This window comes from Dipodomys merriami, unplaced genomic scaffold, assembly GCF_024711535.1.
Source record: "Dipodomys merriami isolate MVZ:Mamm:240054 unplaced genomic scaffold, mDipMer1.0.p SCAF_176, whole genome shotgun sequence".
Taxonomy (NCBI): domain Eukaryota; kingdom Metazoa; phylum Chordata; class Mammalia; order Rodentia; family Heteromyidae; genus Dipodomys; species Dipodomys merriami.
The window spans coordinates 2,126,579-2,142,498 of NW_027203115.1; the positions used below are offsets into that span (position 1 = coordinate 2,126,579).

At 47.0% G+C, this 15,920-nt stretch overlaps 1 protein-coding gene, 1 long non-coding RNA gene and 1 pseudogene across 7 annotated transcripts in view; 1 reads left to right on the forward strand and 2 right to left on the reverse strand.

Moving 5' to 3' along the window:
• Pdpr (pyruvate dehydrogenase phosphatase regulatory subunit) overlaps window positions 1-10,769 on the forward strand; it is a 39,342-nt gene extending 28,573 nt beyond the window's left edge. The window contains exons 16-18 of the mRNA XM_070026280.1: window positions 139-228; window positions 3,211-3,393; window positions 5,843-10,769. Coding sequence (XP_069882381.1) covers window positions 139-228; window positions 3,211-3,393; window positions 5,843-6,247 — 678 coding nt within the window. The 3' untranslated portion in view covers window positions 6,248-10,769. The remainder of the gene's footprint in view (window positions 1-138; window positions 229-3,210; window positions 3,394-5,842) is intronic.
• On the reverse strand, window positions 77-14,466 carry LOC138829754 (uncharacterized). Of its 6 annotated transcripts, none has more exons than XR_011372710.1 (5): window positions 14,292-14,466; window positions 8,002-8,078; window positions 7,561-7,602; window positions 2,013-2,108; window positions 77-1,637 (listed from the first exon to the last, which is right to left on the reverse strand). It is a non-coding gene; the product is annotated as an uncharacterized lncRNA (long non-coding RNA). The 6 variants fall into 6 exon arrangements; XR_011372709.1 differs by having other exon boundaries at window positions 2,013-2,171; XR_011372714.1 differs by having other exon boundaries at window positions 1,977-2,171.
• Window positions 4,564-4,663, reverse strand: LOC138829769 (U6 spliceosomal RNA; annotated as a pseudogene).
• Window positions 14,467-15,920: the final 1,454 nt, after the last annotated feature.

A 15,920-nucleotide genomic window follows, 5' to 3' on the forward strand; every position in this document is an offset into this window, starting at 1 on the left:
TTTACCATTTGTTTGGCCAAACATTGGAAGTGGTGACATATCTCCCTTAAGAGTTAAGTGAAGAGTACAGGGCTAATGAGAAGTTTCTTAGGCATTTATTCCCTTGATCAGTATCTGTGACTTTCTGTGTGTCTACAGGAGATGAGTGTTGGCTATGCAAATGGGATCCGGGTAATGAGCATGACTCACACAGGAGAGCCAGGATTCATGCTTTATATCCCCATAGAGGTAAGAGCTCCATCTTCCTTTTCAGGACCGCTGGGATGGGAGCAGGGAGGTGGCGACTCAAAGTTCATGAGCACCTGCAGATTTGGAGAGTTGTGTATGACTGGGCCTTGAGAATTGAGATAAGCTACAGGAAGGAATTTCACCATCTTGAACTGTTAAAAAAAAACTTTTGTCTGTCATGGGGCTTGAACTCAGGGCCTAGGCACTGTCCCTCAGCTCTTCAGCTGTCCCTGAGTGTCTTTGTGCTCAAGGCTAGTGCTTTCCCCCTTGAGCCACAGCACCACTTCTGTTATTTTGAGTGATTAATTGGCGATTGAGTCTCATAGGGACTTTTCTGCACAGTGGGCTTTGAGCCACAATCTCAGATCTAATCCTCCTGAGTAGCTAGGATTACAGGTGCTTTTACAAGCCCCACGACTGACCAAAAAAGTAAGGAATTGCCTTTGTTCTATCTACTCTGGAGGTTATGGTAAATTGTTTTCATTTGATTCTAATAGTTTTTTTTGTGTGTGTGGTGGTACTGGAGTTTGAACTCCAAGGCCTCTATTGTCACTCTGGCAGCTGTAATTCTAAGACTTTAAATTACCTTTGGTTTCTTCATCCAGAGTGCATTATTCAGCCTTCATGTATTTAATTTCTAGCCCTCATATTGATTTCGAATTGTATTTTCTTACAATTTTTTTTTTTTTTTGGGCAGTCCTAGGGTTTGAACTCACTTAAACCATGTCAGTAGCCTTTTTTGCTCTGGTTGTTCTTGAGATAGGGTCTTTATGTCTGGGTCAGCCTGAACACTGATCCTCCTATGTATGCTTCTAAGCCATCTTTTTGTGTCCAAACGGAATCTTGTGAACTTTTTTGCCCGGATTGGCCTTGAGGTATAATCTTACTTTCAGCCTCCCAAGTAACGAGGCTTATAGGCAACACCCACCTTTTTTGTCATCTGAGTGTAACAACTCTTCTCTCCTACTGTCAGTACTTCATAGTCTTTGTGCATCCTGGTCTACTTGATGTTTTCCTTGGAATATTTTGATTTATTAAAGCTTTGGATGTTCTTATATTACTATTTTTCCCAAGTTGAAATTTTCATCCAAGTTCTTGATACTTATTTCCAGGTTTTAGCTTAATTCATTTTGTTCATTTAAATTTTCTTGAGGTCACTGATCATTTTCAAAACAAGACTTTTCAAGACTTCTGAATTCTTTGCAATTTCATTCTGTTCGACGTGTCTGGATTCAGTTATTAAAGAGTTGCGAGTTCTTGAAGTCGATATGTTACCTTAAGTTTTAATTTGCCATCTGTTGGGAAAGCTTTTTTCTTTCAGTTTTATTTGGAGGCCTGTAGCTTTTTCTCACAAGGACTTAATCACCAGTACCTCAGAGGAGAAAAACTCTGCTGTCACTGCAGTAACACTAAAACAAATCAAACAAACAAATAGATTAAAGTCAATTAGAGTCAACTATCCCACAAAAAACCATAGAAAAGAAAATGACTGATTTGATACTGTAATCAAGGGGCTCCAGCATGTTGCTGGCTGGTTTTAGTGATTTCGGCACTTACAGAAAAAACCCTGTGGTAGGAAGGCAGGAGAAATATAGCAGCCTGCTGGATGTGAGGCTCAGAGCTCTCTCTCCTGCCTAGCATAGTGGCAGGTACACTGGGCAATCATCTGGGAAACAGACTTGGCTTGGCCACCTCAGATCTCCCAAGTAACCCTCGGCTGATGGGGCTTACTCAGTGGGTGGGCCTACCCTTCCCTTGTCAGTCCAGGCTTCCTGCTGTCTTACTTCTCAGCAGGTCTGTATCTGGTCTTCCCATTTCCATAGTCTTCTATCCTGGCTATCTCTCATTCTGTTTTCAAGTGTCCAGAATAGCCTCTTCATCTGGTCAATAGAAGAAATTGAATTTGGGTAAACTTTTGTTCACTTACTGATGCTTACATGTTTCTGTAATCAAGAAAAGGAGATATACACACATCCATAAGAGAGAGAAACAGCTGCATAATGAGACACAGATAGTTAAGCTGTGCTTTCCTGTCTCCACTGATTCTGGGTTCTTAAAAAATGCTATCTATGGGGCTGGGAAGGTGGCTCAGTGGTAGAGTGCTTGCCTTGCATGCATGAGGCTCTGGGTTTGATTTCTCAGCACCACATAAGCAGAAAAAGCCAGAAGTGGCGCTGTGACTCAAGTGGTAGAGTGCTAGCTAGCCTTGAGCTGAAAAGCTGAGGAACAGCACCCAGACCCCAGGCCCGACAAAAAAAAAAAAAAAAGCTATATAATTATGTGAAATAGTAAACATGTGCATACATACGTAACAATCCGGGTTTTCACATGTTGGTCAAGTAGATGGGGTAAGAGCGAAAGTTGAGATTGGAGCAAGAGTGTAAAACTAAGTAAGATGGTGGGGTCACCATTATAATAAGAACAATTTCTAGCCCTATGATTTATTAAGAATGAGTTGTAGCTGGGCGCTGGTGGCTCACATCTGTAATCCTAGCTACTCAGGAGGCTGAGATCTGAGGATCATGGTTCAAAGCCAGCCCAGGCAGGAAAAACCGTGAGACTCCTATCTCCAATAAACTACCAGAAAACCAGAAGTGGCGCTGTAGCTCAAGTGGTAGAGTGCTTGCCTTGAACTGAAGAGCTGAGGGACAGCACCCAAGCCCAGAGTTCAAGCTCCATGACCGACAAAAGAAACAGAATGAGCTGTAATACAGAAGCCCAACATATAATATAGTGATTCAAAGCCAGCCAGGGCAGGAAAGTCCGTGAGACACTTATCTCCAGTTAATCACTAGAAAACCGAAAGTAGGCCTAAAAGCTCAGGGATAATTTCCAGGCTTCATGATCAAGCCCCATGACCAACAAAAAAAATGAGACATCCGGGAGTTTTGTACAATCTTTCCCTTGTCTACATTAGTAATATTATATATTCCATATGAGCTCTGATTTGAAAGGCTTCTAACTTTTCCCGTCTTTTAACAGTATGCACTTCATGTGTACAATGAAGTGATGAGTGTTGGGCAAAAATACGGAATCCGGAATGCTGGGTACTATGCTCTTCGAAGTCTACGAATTGAGAAGTTTTTTGCCTTCTGGGGCCAGGATCTAAATACCCTCACTACACCCCTGGAATGTGGAGGAGAATCTCGGGTGAAATTAGACAAGGTACAGTGTTTATCCAGACTCCACTCTGCCACTCAGTTCGGTGATACTGTGAGATCTCAGGGAAGAATTGCTGACATGTAGGGAAACTGATAGAAGGTAAATCAGGAGAAATGGAATATGCAATGTTCGTGTGATTTGCCCTTTAGAGACTAAGTGCTTTGGGGAAAGTTTTCTTTTTTTTTTTTTTTTTTTGGTTGGTGTCCCTCAGCTCTTCAGCTCAAGGCAAGCACTCCTACTTCTTGAGCCACAGAGCCACTTCCGGTTTTTCTAGTGGTTTATTGGAGATAAGAGTCTCAAGGACTTTCCTTGCCCTGGCTGGCTTTGAATTGGATCCTCAGATCTCAGCTTCCTGAGTAGCTAGGATTACAGGCGTGAGCCACCAGTGCCCGGCTTGGGGAAAGTTTTTTATGAGTTGATTATGCTGACTTTAAAATGCCACACACATCCAGGCTCGGTGGGCTCACTCCTGTAATCCTAATTACCTGGGGACTGAGATCTGAGGATCACAGTTCAAAGCCAGCCCGGGCAGGAAAGTCCTTCGAGACTCTTATCTCCAATCAACCACTAGAAAACCGGAGCTGTGGCTCAAGTGGTAGAGCACTCACCTTGAGCTGAAGAGCTGAGGGACTTGGCCTAGGCCCAGAGTTCAAGCCCACGACTGACCAAAAAAAAACCCCAAACCACACATTAGTTATCAAATGTCTAACTTTTAAGCAATAGATGATTTTTTAGATGGCGTAGTTCAGAAGAATCAAGTCCACCCAGTTGCTGTCCTTTTGTCATAAGCAACACTTTTTAAATTATTTTTGGTGCCAGTACTCTTCAGTCTTGAACCTGGGGTCTGAGTACTGTTCCTGAACTTTTTCGTTCAATGCTAGTGCTTCGCTTGAACTTACACTCCATTTCTGGCTTGTGGATGTTTAATTGGGAGTAAGAGTCTCACAGACTTTTCTGCCTGAACTGGTTTCAAACCATGATCCTCAGATCTCAGCCTACTGAGTAGCTAGGACTACAGGTGTGAGCCATCAGCATCCAGCATAGTGCAAGTGTTTTAAATAGAGTCTCACATTAACCAGAAAAGCATGGACCACAATCTGTCCAATCTTTACCTTTTTGAGTAGCCAGGATTACAGGTGTGAGCCAATATAACCTGCCTACAGTTTTGTTTTATAAAGTATGGAACACTTCACAGATTTGTGTGTCCTCTATCGGGACCATGCTAATCTCTGAATTGTTTCTATTTTAGTAAATGTGCTGCTGAACCTAGCACTACTATTTTTTTTTTTTTTTTTTTTTTTGCAGTCCTGGGGCTTGAACTCATGTCCTGGTTCTGTCCCTGAGCATCTCATTCTCAAGGTTAATACTCTACCATTTGAGCCACAGCTCCACTTCCAGCTTTTTCTGAATACTTTATTGGAGATAAGAGTTGCTAGGATTACAGGCGTCAGTTACCAGTGCCTGGCTTTACAGGTTTTGGGTTTGATTTTTTTTTTTTTTTTTTTTTTTGGTTGTGGAGCTTGAACTCTGCACTTGGGTGCTATCCCTCAGCTTTTCAGCTCAAGGCTAATGCTCTGTCACTTGAGCCATAGTGTCACTTCCAGTTTTCTGGTGGTTTATTGGAGATGAGAGTCTCGTGGACTTTCCTGCCCAAGCTGGCTTTGAACTGTGATCCTCAGATCTCAGCTTCCTGAGTAGCTAGGATACTTTATAGTTTTTTTTTTTTAAAGCAATTACATGTAATTTTTTTCTGATAACAGTAGTAACTTTGGGAAAAAACATAAATTGATCTTTCTCTCTTCAGAGATACTGTTAAACACTAAAAACATTTAATCATTTTTCTTGACTAGCACTGGTAGCTCATCCCTGTAATCCTAGATACCCAGGATGATGCTGAGATCTAAGAATTGCAGTTCAAAGCCACCCAGGCACGTGAAATTCTTATCTCCAACTAATGGCACTGGGGCACAAGTAAGTACTAGCCTTGTGCACAAAAGCTGAGACAGCACCAGGCCCTGAGTTCAAGCCCCGGGACCAGTACAAATAAAAAGAAAAATACCTTTTTAAATCTTTTTTTTTTTTTTTGGGGGGGGGGGGTTTGGAGGTCATGGGGCCTGGGCGCTGTCCCTCAGCTCTTCAGCTCAAGGCTAGCGCTCTACCACTTGAGCCACAGCGCCACTTCCGGCTTTTTTTTTTCTTATGTGGTGCTGAAGAATTGAACTTAGGGCCTCATGCAAGCAAGGCAAGCGCTCTACCACTGAGCCACCTTCTCAGCCCTGCCTTTTTAAATCTTGTCTTATGAATATACTCATCCATCACCTAGGGAAACTATCTCGGAGACATGCTGCATTCCACTATAGTACCACCAGGATGTCTAATACCTTGAGGCTGCTTCACATTCTAATCATCAAGGAGTATAGACAGGTAGCTCAGTGTTTCCTTTCTTTCCTAGGACATGGATTTCATTGGTCGGGATGCCCTTCTGCACCAGAAGCAGAATGGGGTATATAAGCGGCTTACTATGTTCATCCTGGATGACCATGACACAGACCTGGACCTCTGGCCATGGTGGGGAGAGCCCATTTACCGGAATGGGCAGTATGTTGGCAAGACCACCAGCAGTGCCTACAGCTACACCCTGGAGCGCCACGTGTGCCTGGGCTTTGTGCACAATTTTTCTGAAGACAGTGGGGAAGAGCAAGTAGTGACAGCAGACTTCATTAACCGGGGAGAGTATGAAATTGATATAGCAGGAAACCGGTTCCAGGCCAAGGCCAAGCTCTACCCTGTCCCCTCCCTCTTCACCCACAAGCGACGAAAGGATGACATGGAGCGGAGTGACTTACATGGGAAATAATGACAGGGCATTCTCTTCCTACCTTAGGAAGGTTCTCTTTCTCCCCACTCCATATCTGTCCTTTCTGAAGTAACCTTTGCCTCCCTTCGCTTCTTGATGTAATTGTGAACCTGGCCTGGTTTTAAATTTCTACTTTCATTTGCTGTTGTCCCTAGTATTACTATCTGGGTTCTTCCTGCTCAGATTCCCGGGGTGGCAAGAAGTGTATCTGATATACAGGACAGAGGCAAGCTCCACTTGCTTGTTACGGTATTGTGTTAAGACCGATTTTAAATGCACTATCACAAAGCAAGGCAGGTTGGTATTACACAGGCCTTAGAGTAAGAATTCATTTCCTTAAACTTCTAGTGACCTGTTAATTGTGGTGGAACTACTCACTGTGTTTAAGGAAGCCACTGGAACAGCTTGTGCCTTTTAGTTAGGCAGATCGTTTTTCTGTTCCACTGTACCTTAAGGGTTGGCTCTTGATACCTTTAGCAAAAGGATGATCACCTACCTCACTGATGAGGCACCACAGAGGTGTGTCTTTGGCAGAGACAAGCAATTAACCTGACAGCATCCTCATTCTCGAATACTAGTTTTTAAACATCTGGGCCAGGGCAATCTGCCTATAATTTTCAAGTCTTGCTAATATCTGTAATGAGGTTATGTTTTATTTTGTAGATGAGGAAACAATTAGGTCAGCATTGAGGAAAAAAACGTTGCCTTTTGTGCTGCTTTACCCAGCAGAAATGGTCTAACCTCAGAAAGTATGCCACCACCAATGCCAAGTTTCCGACTATTAAAACAGTGCTGTGTTCCTTTTAAATATTCAAAAGTTAGCATCTCATCTTGATTTCCCTCTTCAAAGGACTCTCAGCCTCACTTCGGCCTTGTGGCAGCCAGTGCACAGGCTCAGCATATGTTCTTCTCTCTCTTTAGAGGAAAGAAGTGAAAGTCAGGTGGGTGAGTAAGTCTTGTTGTTCATGTCAATTTTGGATTCTGAGATTTACATCATCTTCTGGCCAGAAACAAAACCATACAGAGATGACCACTGAGAGCTGGTCCAATGAGAATTCTGAGTAAGCTAAATCTTAAGTGACAAGGCTAGAGACTGATGAATCTTCTCCATTGATTCCCATCTAGTCATCTTTCTAAATCCTTTGGAATGGAAAATGACTTGAGGTACCCCAAAGGTACTCTGCACACTTTTGGAAACTTAGATTTTTCACCGATTGTGCTGTCCAACTACAACACTTGTGTACAAACTCACCTAATCCAGATTTTTGAAAGTATAACCAAGCTGCTATTGGAAAATTTAGCTCAGCTGTTACCTTTGTTGTCTTGGTATCTTGATAGCATTAGTTGTGTTCTGTCTGTAAGTATATTAAAGATTAGAGTAGCATTAGTTGTTATGTCTGTAAGTATATTAGAGTAGCTTAAGATTCTGAGGTGTTTGCCTTCTGATCTTTCTGTGGAATATGTAACCCACTCACTAGCTCCTTCTACATCTCATTTCTCCAGCTAGACCACGCCCACCTGATTACTGACTGTCCACATTTTTTGGAGGGTTGAGTGGGTGGACTTCTAGTTGACTTAAAGGAAGGCTTGTAAAGGGAGGCTTTGTATTTTGGAGCAAATGTGTTTTTAAACTAGCTGAAGGTGCTGCGCAACACCTTCAGCTAATCTCCCTAGAAGCCAAACAAGGAAAACAGCAGCTACAAAGGAGAGCAGGGATGAGCCCATGGCCAAAGCCCAGCAAGGAGCCCACTGACCTGTGAAGATGGAAGCAGGTAACAGTGCTCAAGGCATTCGTGTTCTTTCAGCTGTGCTCGCACCATTCCAGTCCTCCCTATAAATGAATATTTGGAATTTAATTAGAAAAATGCTTGAACAAAAGCCATCTGTTTAAAATTGGGGGTGCCATTCCCACACAGTCTTCAATCTGGAGGGCTAGGGTGTAACAAGTGGTAGAGTATCTGTCTAGTAAGCCCAAAGCTCTGGTTTAAACCCTAGTGCTGCCCTCCTCCCAGCCTCATCCCCCACCCCCAAATACTGTTCAATGTGGATTTGGATTCTCTTATTTTTTTGCACTTGTTAATCTCTAATCACTATTTTATTAATTAGCTGACTTTCTGAGTAGGAGAGCTGTGTCCAGAATCATGCGGTAACTTTTTATTGAAGTAGTGCTAGAAGCCCTGGCCTCGCGTTGCTGATGGCGGTCTTCCCCTGTGAGCCAATAGTGCTTGCGTTTCTGGTGCGGTGAGCCCTTAAGACTGGGCTTGTAAACACCTCTTCCATAAGTTAGGGCCATCGTCCCTGGACTCTGGCAAGGAAGGTATTAATCTTCTTGGCCATCACTTATTTATTAAATGCCCTTTAAATACTCTCATGGCTCATTCAACCTTAGTATAAGTCTGGTTTTATTTTGTACATTTAGTGTGACGTGCGTGTTTTAAAAGTGGTAGAGTGCTTGCCTAGCATGCATAAACCCTGGGTTTGAGTCCTCAGTACCACATAAACAGAAAAGGCTGGAAGTGGTGCTGTGGCTCGTGGTAGAGTGCTAGCCTTGAGCAAAAGAAGCTCAGGGACAGTGCCCAGGCCCTAAGTTCAAGCCCCAGGACTGGCAAAAAAAAACTTTCAAAGTAAAACTGCTTTGTCCACTTGGTGTTATAAGCATCTTAAGTGGTAAAAGACAACTGGACAATTACTATTAGGGGCCTCTGCATCACCAAACATGGGACATGCGTATTGTTAAGCCTAGTGCTCAAACATCAGCTTTGCTTTGACTACAAAGAGCCCATTTCTGCAGCAATGGGGTACACTCACTTCAGGTGAGCTTTTATCATAAGGTGTGCTACCCTACCCTGGGCTATTACCTGTTATGCACTACCTGCTTTCCTGCATCATTTCCTGTTTCTAACAGCATAACTAAAACGAAGGATTTTCAGCTCTCATAGTATTACTGCCTTGCTTTGGCATGTACTCATTGGCCTCCTTCCTCTCCCATCCTGTGGGTAGCAGTGGCAGTACGGAAATGAATGTCAGGAGCTTCTAAGTGTGCTCTGCCTCATTGAAGAGATTTTTTTTTTTTTTTTTTTTTTTTTTTAGAAAGCCAGTGAGATTTTTTTTTTAGCTGTTTATCCTCTAGATTATGGATACATCCGTTGGCATTTGAATGCATCTTCATCCTCGGAGGACCTGTAACAGATAGCAAAGAATGTTCTAGGCTAGCAATCTTAATACTAGCCCTGTGATTCTGTGTCCCAGAGTACAGCTGTTGTTGGAAGGGTGTGGTTCATTTCATCTGTTGCTTCTTGGACAGGTAGTCAACAAGGCTCCTCTGTAGTATGTAAGAGCTCTGCTTAACTGAAAAGTGGTTAGCACTGAATTGTATTCTTCTGCCACTATAGTTTCCGAATCACACTCCCAACATACCCCTCAGGAATGTTGATATATAAGCAGCATTTTATCAACACATCACAGGTACATTTTTCTTACAGATAAAGAAGGTTCATCTTCAGGCACACAGATTAAGAAGCATGTGAGTAGAAAGGGCGCAGGATGTTTGAGCTCTAACCATAGACTCTGGCTGTCAGAAGTGGTAAGCCATGGCTCTGTTGGGCAGCATGGCAGCACCCCCCCACACACACCATTTTTGGACTCCAAGGTGCTGAGTTGAAAGTTCCCACATTCATGCCAGTATGGGGCTTGCTGCTATACAGTTCCTTATCACTTGCAGTGTACTGTTTTTCATAAGAATGGACTATTTTTGTATGTTTTTGTCCATTATACATAAGCACTACTCTCCCTGTATGATAGGATGCTTGACCTCTAAAAAGGCAAACTGCATCTCGAAGAATTACTCATTTCTGCACTAGCCATTTCCTCATATTTTGATGCACCCATTTCTAATCCTTTGCAAACATTTCTGCCTTGTTTTCTGGTCATCAAGGGCAGAAACTGCAAGAGGGGAGGGTATTTTTTAGCATATTCACCAAGTTTTCCTTTGCATATCAGGAACTGGAGCACCTCTCCAAGCCCAGTTCTAGTGCCTTACACTCCAGAATGTCAAGTGGATGGAGATGGGAACTTTTCTTATTCTATCAGCCTGTGGGTTCCCATCACCTTGCAGAACCTCTTCTTCCTCAGCAAAGAAGGGGTGCAGGACAGAAAGTTCTGAGGCTCCTTCATTTCACTGAAGGGTTTTCCAGTTCACACTTTACACTCTCTCTGCTCAACTCATGGGATGTACAAAAATGCCACTGTAATTATTATAAAGTCCTGTAACTGGTTATTTGTATTTGAAGTGTATATAGTTTCTCCCAGCTCCTGTGTGTTCTTTGCAGCTAGCATGTGGCACTGAGGGCATTCTTAGTAAGTAGGACCTCTTCTCTAGAGCCTGGGTGCTTTAGAGTACAGAGTGACTGAGCATTTCTGCCCTCTGGATGTGGAATGTGCACTGTATTTCTGCCAGCTGGGTCTTATTTGGGATTTTCTTCATGTATTGTGTGTAAATAAAAAGACATTTTCTTTTGCCGCACATGCTTGTGACATGTCCTGCCTTCATCTGCAGTGATCTGTTTGCTGTCACAGAGGGTAAGCAAACACTGGACAGCTAGCCATTTACTCCTGATTCCAAAATGTTGGTCTGGCTGGAGAGGGAGTGCCTCCCTTTCTCCTGCTGCAGCCACTAGACACCAGCCTCTGACTCCCAGTAAGCTCTGACACAACCCGCAGCCATGTCTGTGCGGTGCCACATTCACACACACGGAAGCCCAACAAAGGAGAACCATTGCTCTTTCACTATACTGAGCTCTTGGGTATAGATTTAGTCACTGGGCTTCCTTCTGTTGTCTTTTCAGGTGCTGTCCCTGAGCTCCTTTCGCTCAAATGTAGTGCTCCACTTGAGTCACAGCTCCATTTCCTTGATTAAATAGAGTCTCTCAGACTTTCCTGCTTGGGCTGGCTTCAAACTATGATCCTCAGATCTCAGCCTCTTAAGCATGAGCCACCAACACCCAGCTCACCTGACTTTTTGTTGGTTGTGGGGCTTGAACTCTGGGCTTGGAGACTGTCCCTCAGCTCTTCAGCTCAAGGCTAGCGTTCTACCAGTTAACCAACAGAAAACCGGAAGTGGCGCTGTGGCTCAATTGGAAATAAGTCTCAGGGGCTTTCCTGCCCAGGCTGTCTTCAAACCATGATCCTCAGATCTCAGCCTCCTGAGTAGCTAGGATTACAGTTGTGAGCCACCAGCACCCTGCTCACCCAACTATTCTACCCTACATTTTTTGTTGTTGGCATCAATTTTATAAATGGTTGTATTTGGACATGGCCTTAGTTGGCATCAATTTTATAAATAAATGGCCTTATACACATACCCTCCAGCCGTGGGCTGTTCCCATGGAAACACCATGTGTCTAACACCTGGGCTCTCTAGGAAAGAGGCTATTGAAGACCCTGAGCCCCCACATGTTCTACTGTCTCTTATGGTTCCTAGAAACATTTCATAAGCTCAACAAGGCGCCCCTAAGACAGGATGGAGCCAAATGTGGGAATTCCGGTTATTCAACCTGTGGAAGGGGTGGCCGTGGCTGACTTCAGTCCCTTGCCTAATGCAGTGCTTGAGGTCGATCCTCCCTTACTACTTGGGAAAACAGGTTGGGATTAACTGAACAACAGGTGTTTAAGACTAGGTAAACCCACTGCTACCCATACTACATGGAGGTGTTTGGTGATTAAGACTTGGCTTCAAATCCCTAGTACCTGAAGACAATGATGTCTCAAACAACTTTTTGAATAACACAACAAATTCCCAACATTTTCCTTTTCCCCATCTAAGTTCGAACCAAATTAATAAAAACGAACCCAAAGCAAACCCATCAGATATTCTGCACACCATTTTGGTGACTGCACCTCTAATGTACACCCTCACACTTCCATGCCTACAAGGAACTCTGATTCAAGTTATTACAGGAGATTATTGCTTTCTACAGAACAGAGCCAGCCAAGACTCAAACCCTGCCTTGTATCACTTTACCTGGTCAAAAAATACATACACAAGAAAACAGATGAGGGGATGGGAAGGTGGCTCAGTGGTAGAGTGCTTGCCTTGCATGCATGAGGCCCTGGGTTCCATTCCTCAGCACCACATAAGCAGAAAAAGCCAGAAGTGGCGCTGTGGCTCAAGTGGTAGAGTGCTTGCCTTGAGCTGAAGAGCTGAGGGACAGCGCCCAGGCCCAGAGTTCAGGCCCCAAGACCAGGCCCCGCCCCCCCAAATAAAGTAGTAAACAAAGGACAGCTGGCATTAAGGTCCACTCCAGCAACAGGTCTGGTAGCAAAACCAGAGTAAAGCTTGACAACAAAGGAAGCTAACTCTACCAAAGACACAATGGAAGATGTCAGAAATAAATATCACCTGGTTTAATTCTTGTAAAGTTCCTGAAATCACTGCGAAAAATATTACTGAGAAATGTTCTGTGCTTAGAAAATACCTTCTGCTGAGCAATCTTTTTGTTGTTGTTGTCGTGGTGGGGCTTGAACTCTGGGCTTGGGCACTGTCCCTCAGCTCTTCAGCAAGCACTCTACCTCTTGAGCCACAGCACCACTTCCTGTTTTCTGAGTGGTTTATTGGAGATATGAGTCTCACACTTTCCTGCCTAGACTGGTTTTGAACCGAGATCCTCAGATCTCAGCCTCCTGAATAGCTAGGATTACAGCTGTGAGCCACCAAAGCCTGGCCTACTAAGCAATTTTAAGACCCAGGCTCCTTGGGCTCACAACTTTTTTGTTTGGCTGGTTTGGGGCAGTAGGTACCAGAAGTTGAACTCAGGGCTAGCACTCCTTTGGCTCACTTGCCCAGGCTGGTGCTCCTGTCCAGTACATGAAATCTTTTTTTTTTTTTTCCTGTTATCTGAGCCTTTGGAGATGTTAACAGGTCTTTAGTTAAAATTCTGATAGGCTCAAAAACACTGTACCCTACCTTGATTTACTAGGAAGCTCCCTGATGCAGAAATTCTTTTTTAGTAGCTCTTAGGTATTATTTCCAGAATGCACTTATTTACAGTGCTCTTATTTTTGACATATAATATTTACGGGTGCAGTAAATTTAATACACGTATACGATACATATTACATTAAGGTACATAACCAGTCAATGGAATTTGGAGGCATTTTCTGCCCGGGCTGGCCTCAAACCTCGATTCTCTAGACCTCAGCCTTCTAAGTAGCTAAGATTACAAGTGTGAGCCACAGCCTCTCAGCCCAATCAGATCTTATACCAACCCCAGCAGGGGACAGCTGTCCCTTGCCAACTTTTCCTTCTGTCTACAGCGTTGGCCAGGGGTGGGCTCAAGGCAGGCTGGTCCCAAGAAAGACAGACTTGCCCAGCCCCCCGCCCCCACACAGCAGGAGCAGATTCCAGGGTCCCCCTCTGCACTGCTGTCCTGCTAGTCTAGCCCAGGGTGTCCCATTTTTCAACACAAGGAAATCCAGACAGTGTCAGACACTGAAACAGCACCCAGCAGGGAAAGGCGGGAGGGCCCCTTGCCTCCCACCCCCGTGCCACCGTGCACGCGCGAAGCGGGCGTGGACAGTGCTGGCCGGCACGGGCCCTCGCAACGACCCCTCCAGGCTCGCGGCCGGAGGAGGGCCCCGCCCCGGCCTGGGCTCGCCACGCAGCTGCTTCCCCGCCTCGGCGGCGCCTGCGGAGCTCGCAGCGCACCGCACCGCACCGCACAGGCGCCGCACCTTTCACGACGGGAAAACACCTCCACCTGCAGAGGCCGAGGGCGGCCGCGAGCGCCGCAGCGGCTGCGCGGCCCGGAGGGCGCGAGCCCAGGGGAGAGGCAGCGCGGCCTGCGGCCGCCCCGGACCGCGGGACCGGACCGCGGGCGCCGGCACCGGGGCCGACGCCCGGCCGGCGGAACCGAACGGCAGCCGGAGGCGGCGCGGACCCCCGTCCGCGGGGACCAGCGAGGAAAGGGCGGGGGCGACGCCGCGGGGCCCGGGGAGCCAGGCCCGCGCGGCCGCGGAGGCCGACGGAGCCCCTCGGCGCTCTCCTTACCTCATGGGGCCGCGGGCTCCGCGCTCCGCAACGCCCGGCAGATGCGAGGCTCCGCACAACGGTCGCCGGGGATCGCCGCGGGCCGGAAGCGGGACGACCGGGCGCGGGCCGGAGGGCGCCACCCTGGAGCCCAAAGTTCCGGGAGCGCCGGGGACCGCGACCTTCCGCGCTTTACGGCCCCCGGCAAGGGTACGGCGGACGCGCGCCCGCCCCCGCGCACGGGACGTCACCGCACAGGCCCCGCCCCTCCACGTGGGCTTGTTTGGGTCTCGCGAGGCTCCGCCCAGAGCTTCGGCCCCGCCCACGTGGGAGTGGGCGGGAGGCTGCGCTTTTCCGCGGGGTTTTGAGCAGGAGCGAGGCCGTGGCGGGGGGAGCTTTCGGCCGCGAGGCCTGGCCGGGTGCGGCTCCCGGGGGGTCCGCAGCGCAGACCCGCGGAGGCCGGCGCTCGCGCCGTCCCCGGAATGTGCCTCGGGCCTCCGGGCCGCACCCGGAGGCGGAGCTAGCGGACGACCTCCCGGGCCGTCTCGCTCCTCCTCCGCCTCGAGTTGGGCTCGGCCTGGGCTCGGCGCCGCGGCCCCCGCCCAGGTTTCTGCCCTCCGCGGCCTCCTGGCTGTGGCAGCCCGCGAGCGCGGACCGCGTCCCGCCGTGCCGGCCGGGCCCGGGCCTGGCACACCAGGGTTTCCTTTGCATCCACGGTTACCCTGCTCCACGTGGCCACCTCGCTTCCCATTCTTGAGATGAAAGCTCATCTTGCCACGCGTTTCCCCAGCCTTCGTGTAATCGCTGACCACCGGAGGCCAGCAGCACACAAGACAGAAAGAAAGGCTTCACACCCAGGAAGCGGCGGTAAAGCTCTGGGGAGCCCAGGGCCACCAAGCCACTCAGATTGCACACCCCGCATGATTTACACCTACACCCTCTTCACTGGCCACTGCGCTCCAGGACTCTGCAGGTGAGGGCTTGGGAGCTGACCCTGAGCTTTTTGCTCAAGGCTAGCACTCAATCACTTTGAGCCACAGCACCACTTCCCGTTTCCTGGTGGTTCACTGGAGATGAGTCTCACAGACTTTCCTACCTGGGCTGGCTTTGAACAATCCTCAGAAATCAGTCTCCCGAGTACTTAACAGGAGTGAGCTACAGTGCCCAGCTACCCTGGTCTTTTTTTTTGTTTTGGGTATGGTCGTGGGGTCTGAACTCTGGGCCTGGGCGCTGCCCCTCAGCTCAAGGCTAGCGCTCTACCACTCGAGCCACAACGTCACTTCCGGCTTTTTTCTTTTTGCTTATGTGGTGCTGAGGACTCGAACCCAGGGCCTCAGGCATGCAAGGCAAGCGCTCTACCACTGAGCCACCTTCCCAGCCCATACCCTGGTCTTTTGATGCCTGAAATTTCAAGCCATTTGGGCTACAGGAATCTTTTTGCAAGATACAGCTAAGAATTTAATGCAACCTTTCTAGTGAACAAGAGACTGACCAAGGAGAGGCATTCTTCAGAAAGTATTTCTGCATCTCAGATATATCAGAAGAACTTAACATCCTGCTAAATTTCGAAAGAAGTCTTTTCCCCATAGCACTTCAGGGTAGTTCGGGAGAAACATAATAATGGGAATCTGTCCACCCTCCCTGCAGGGG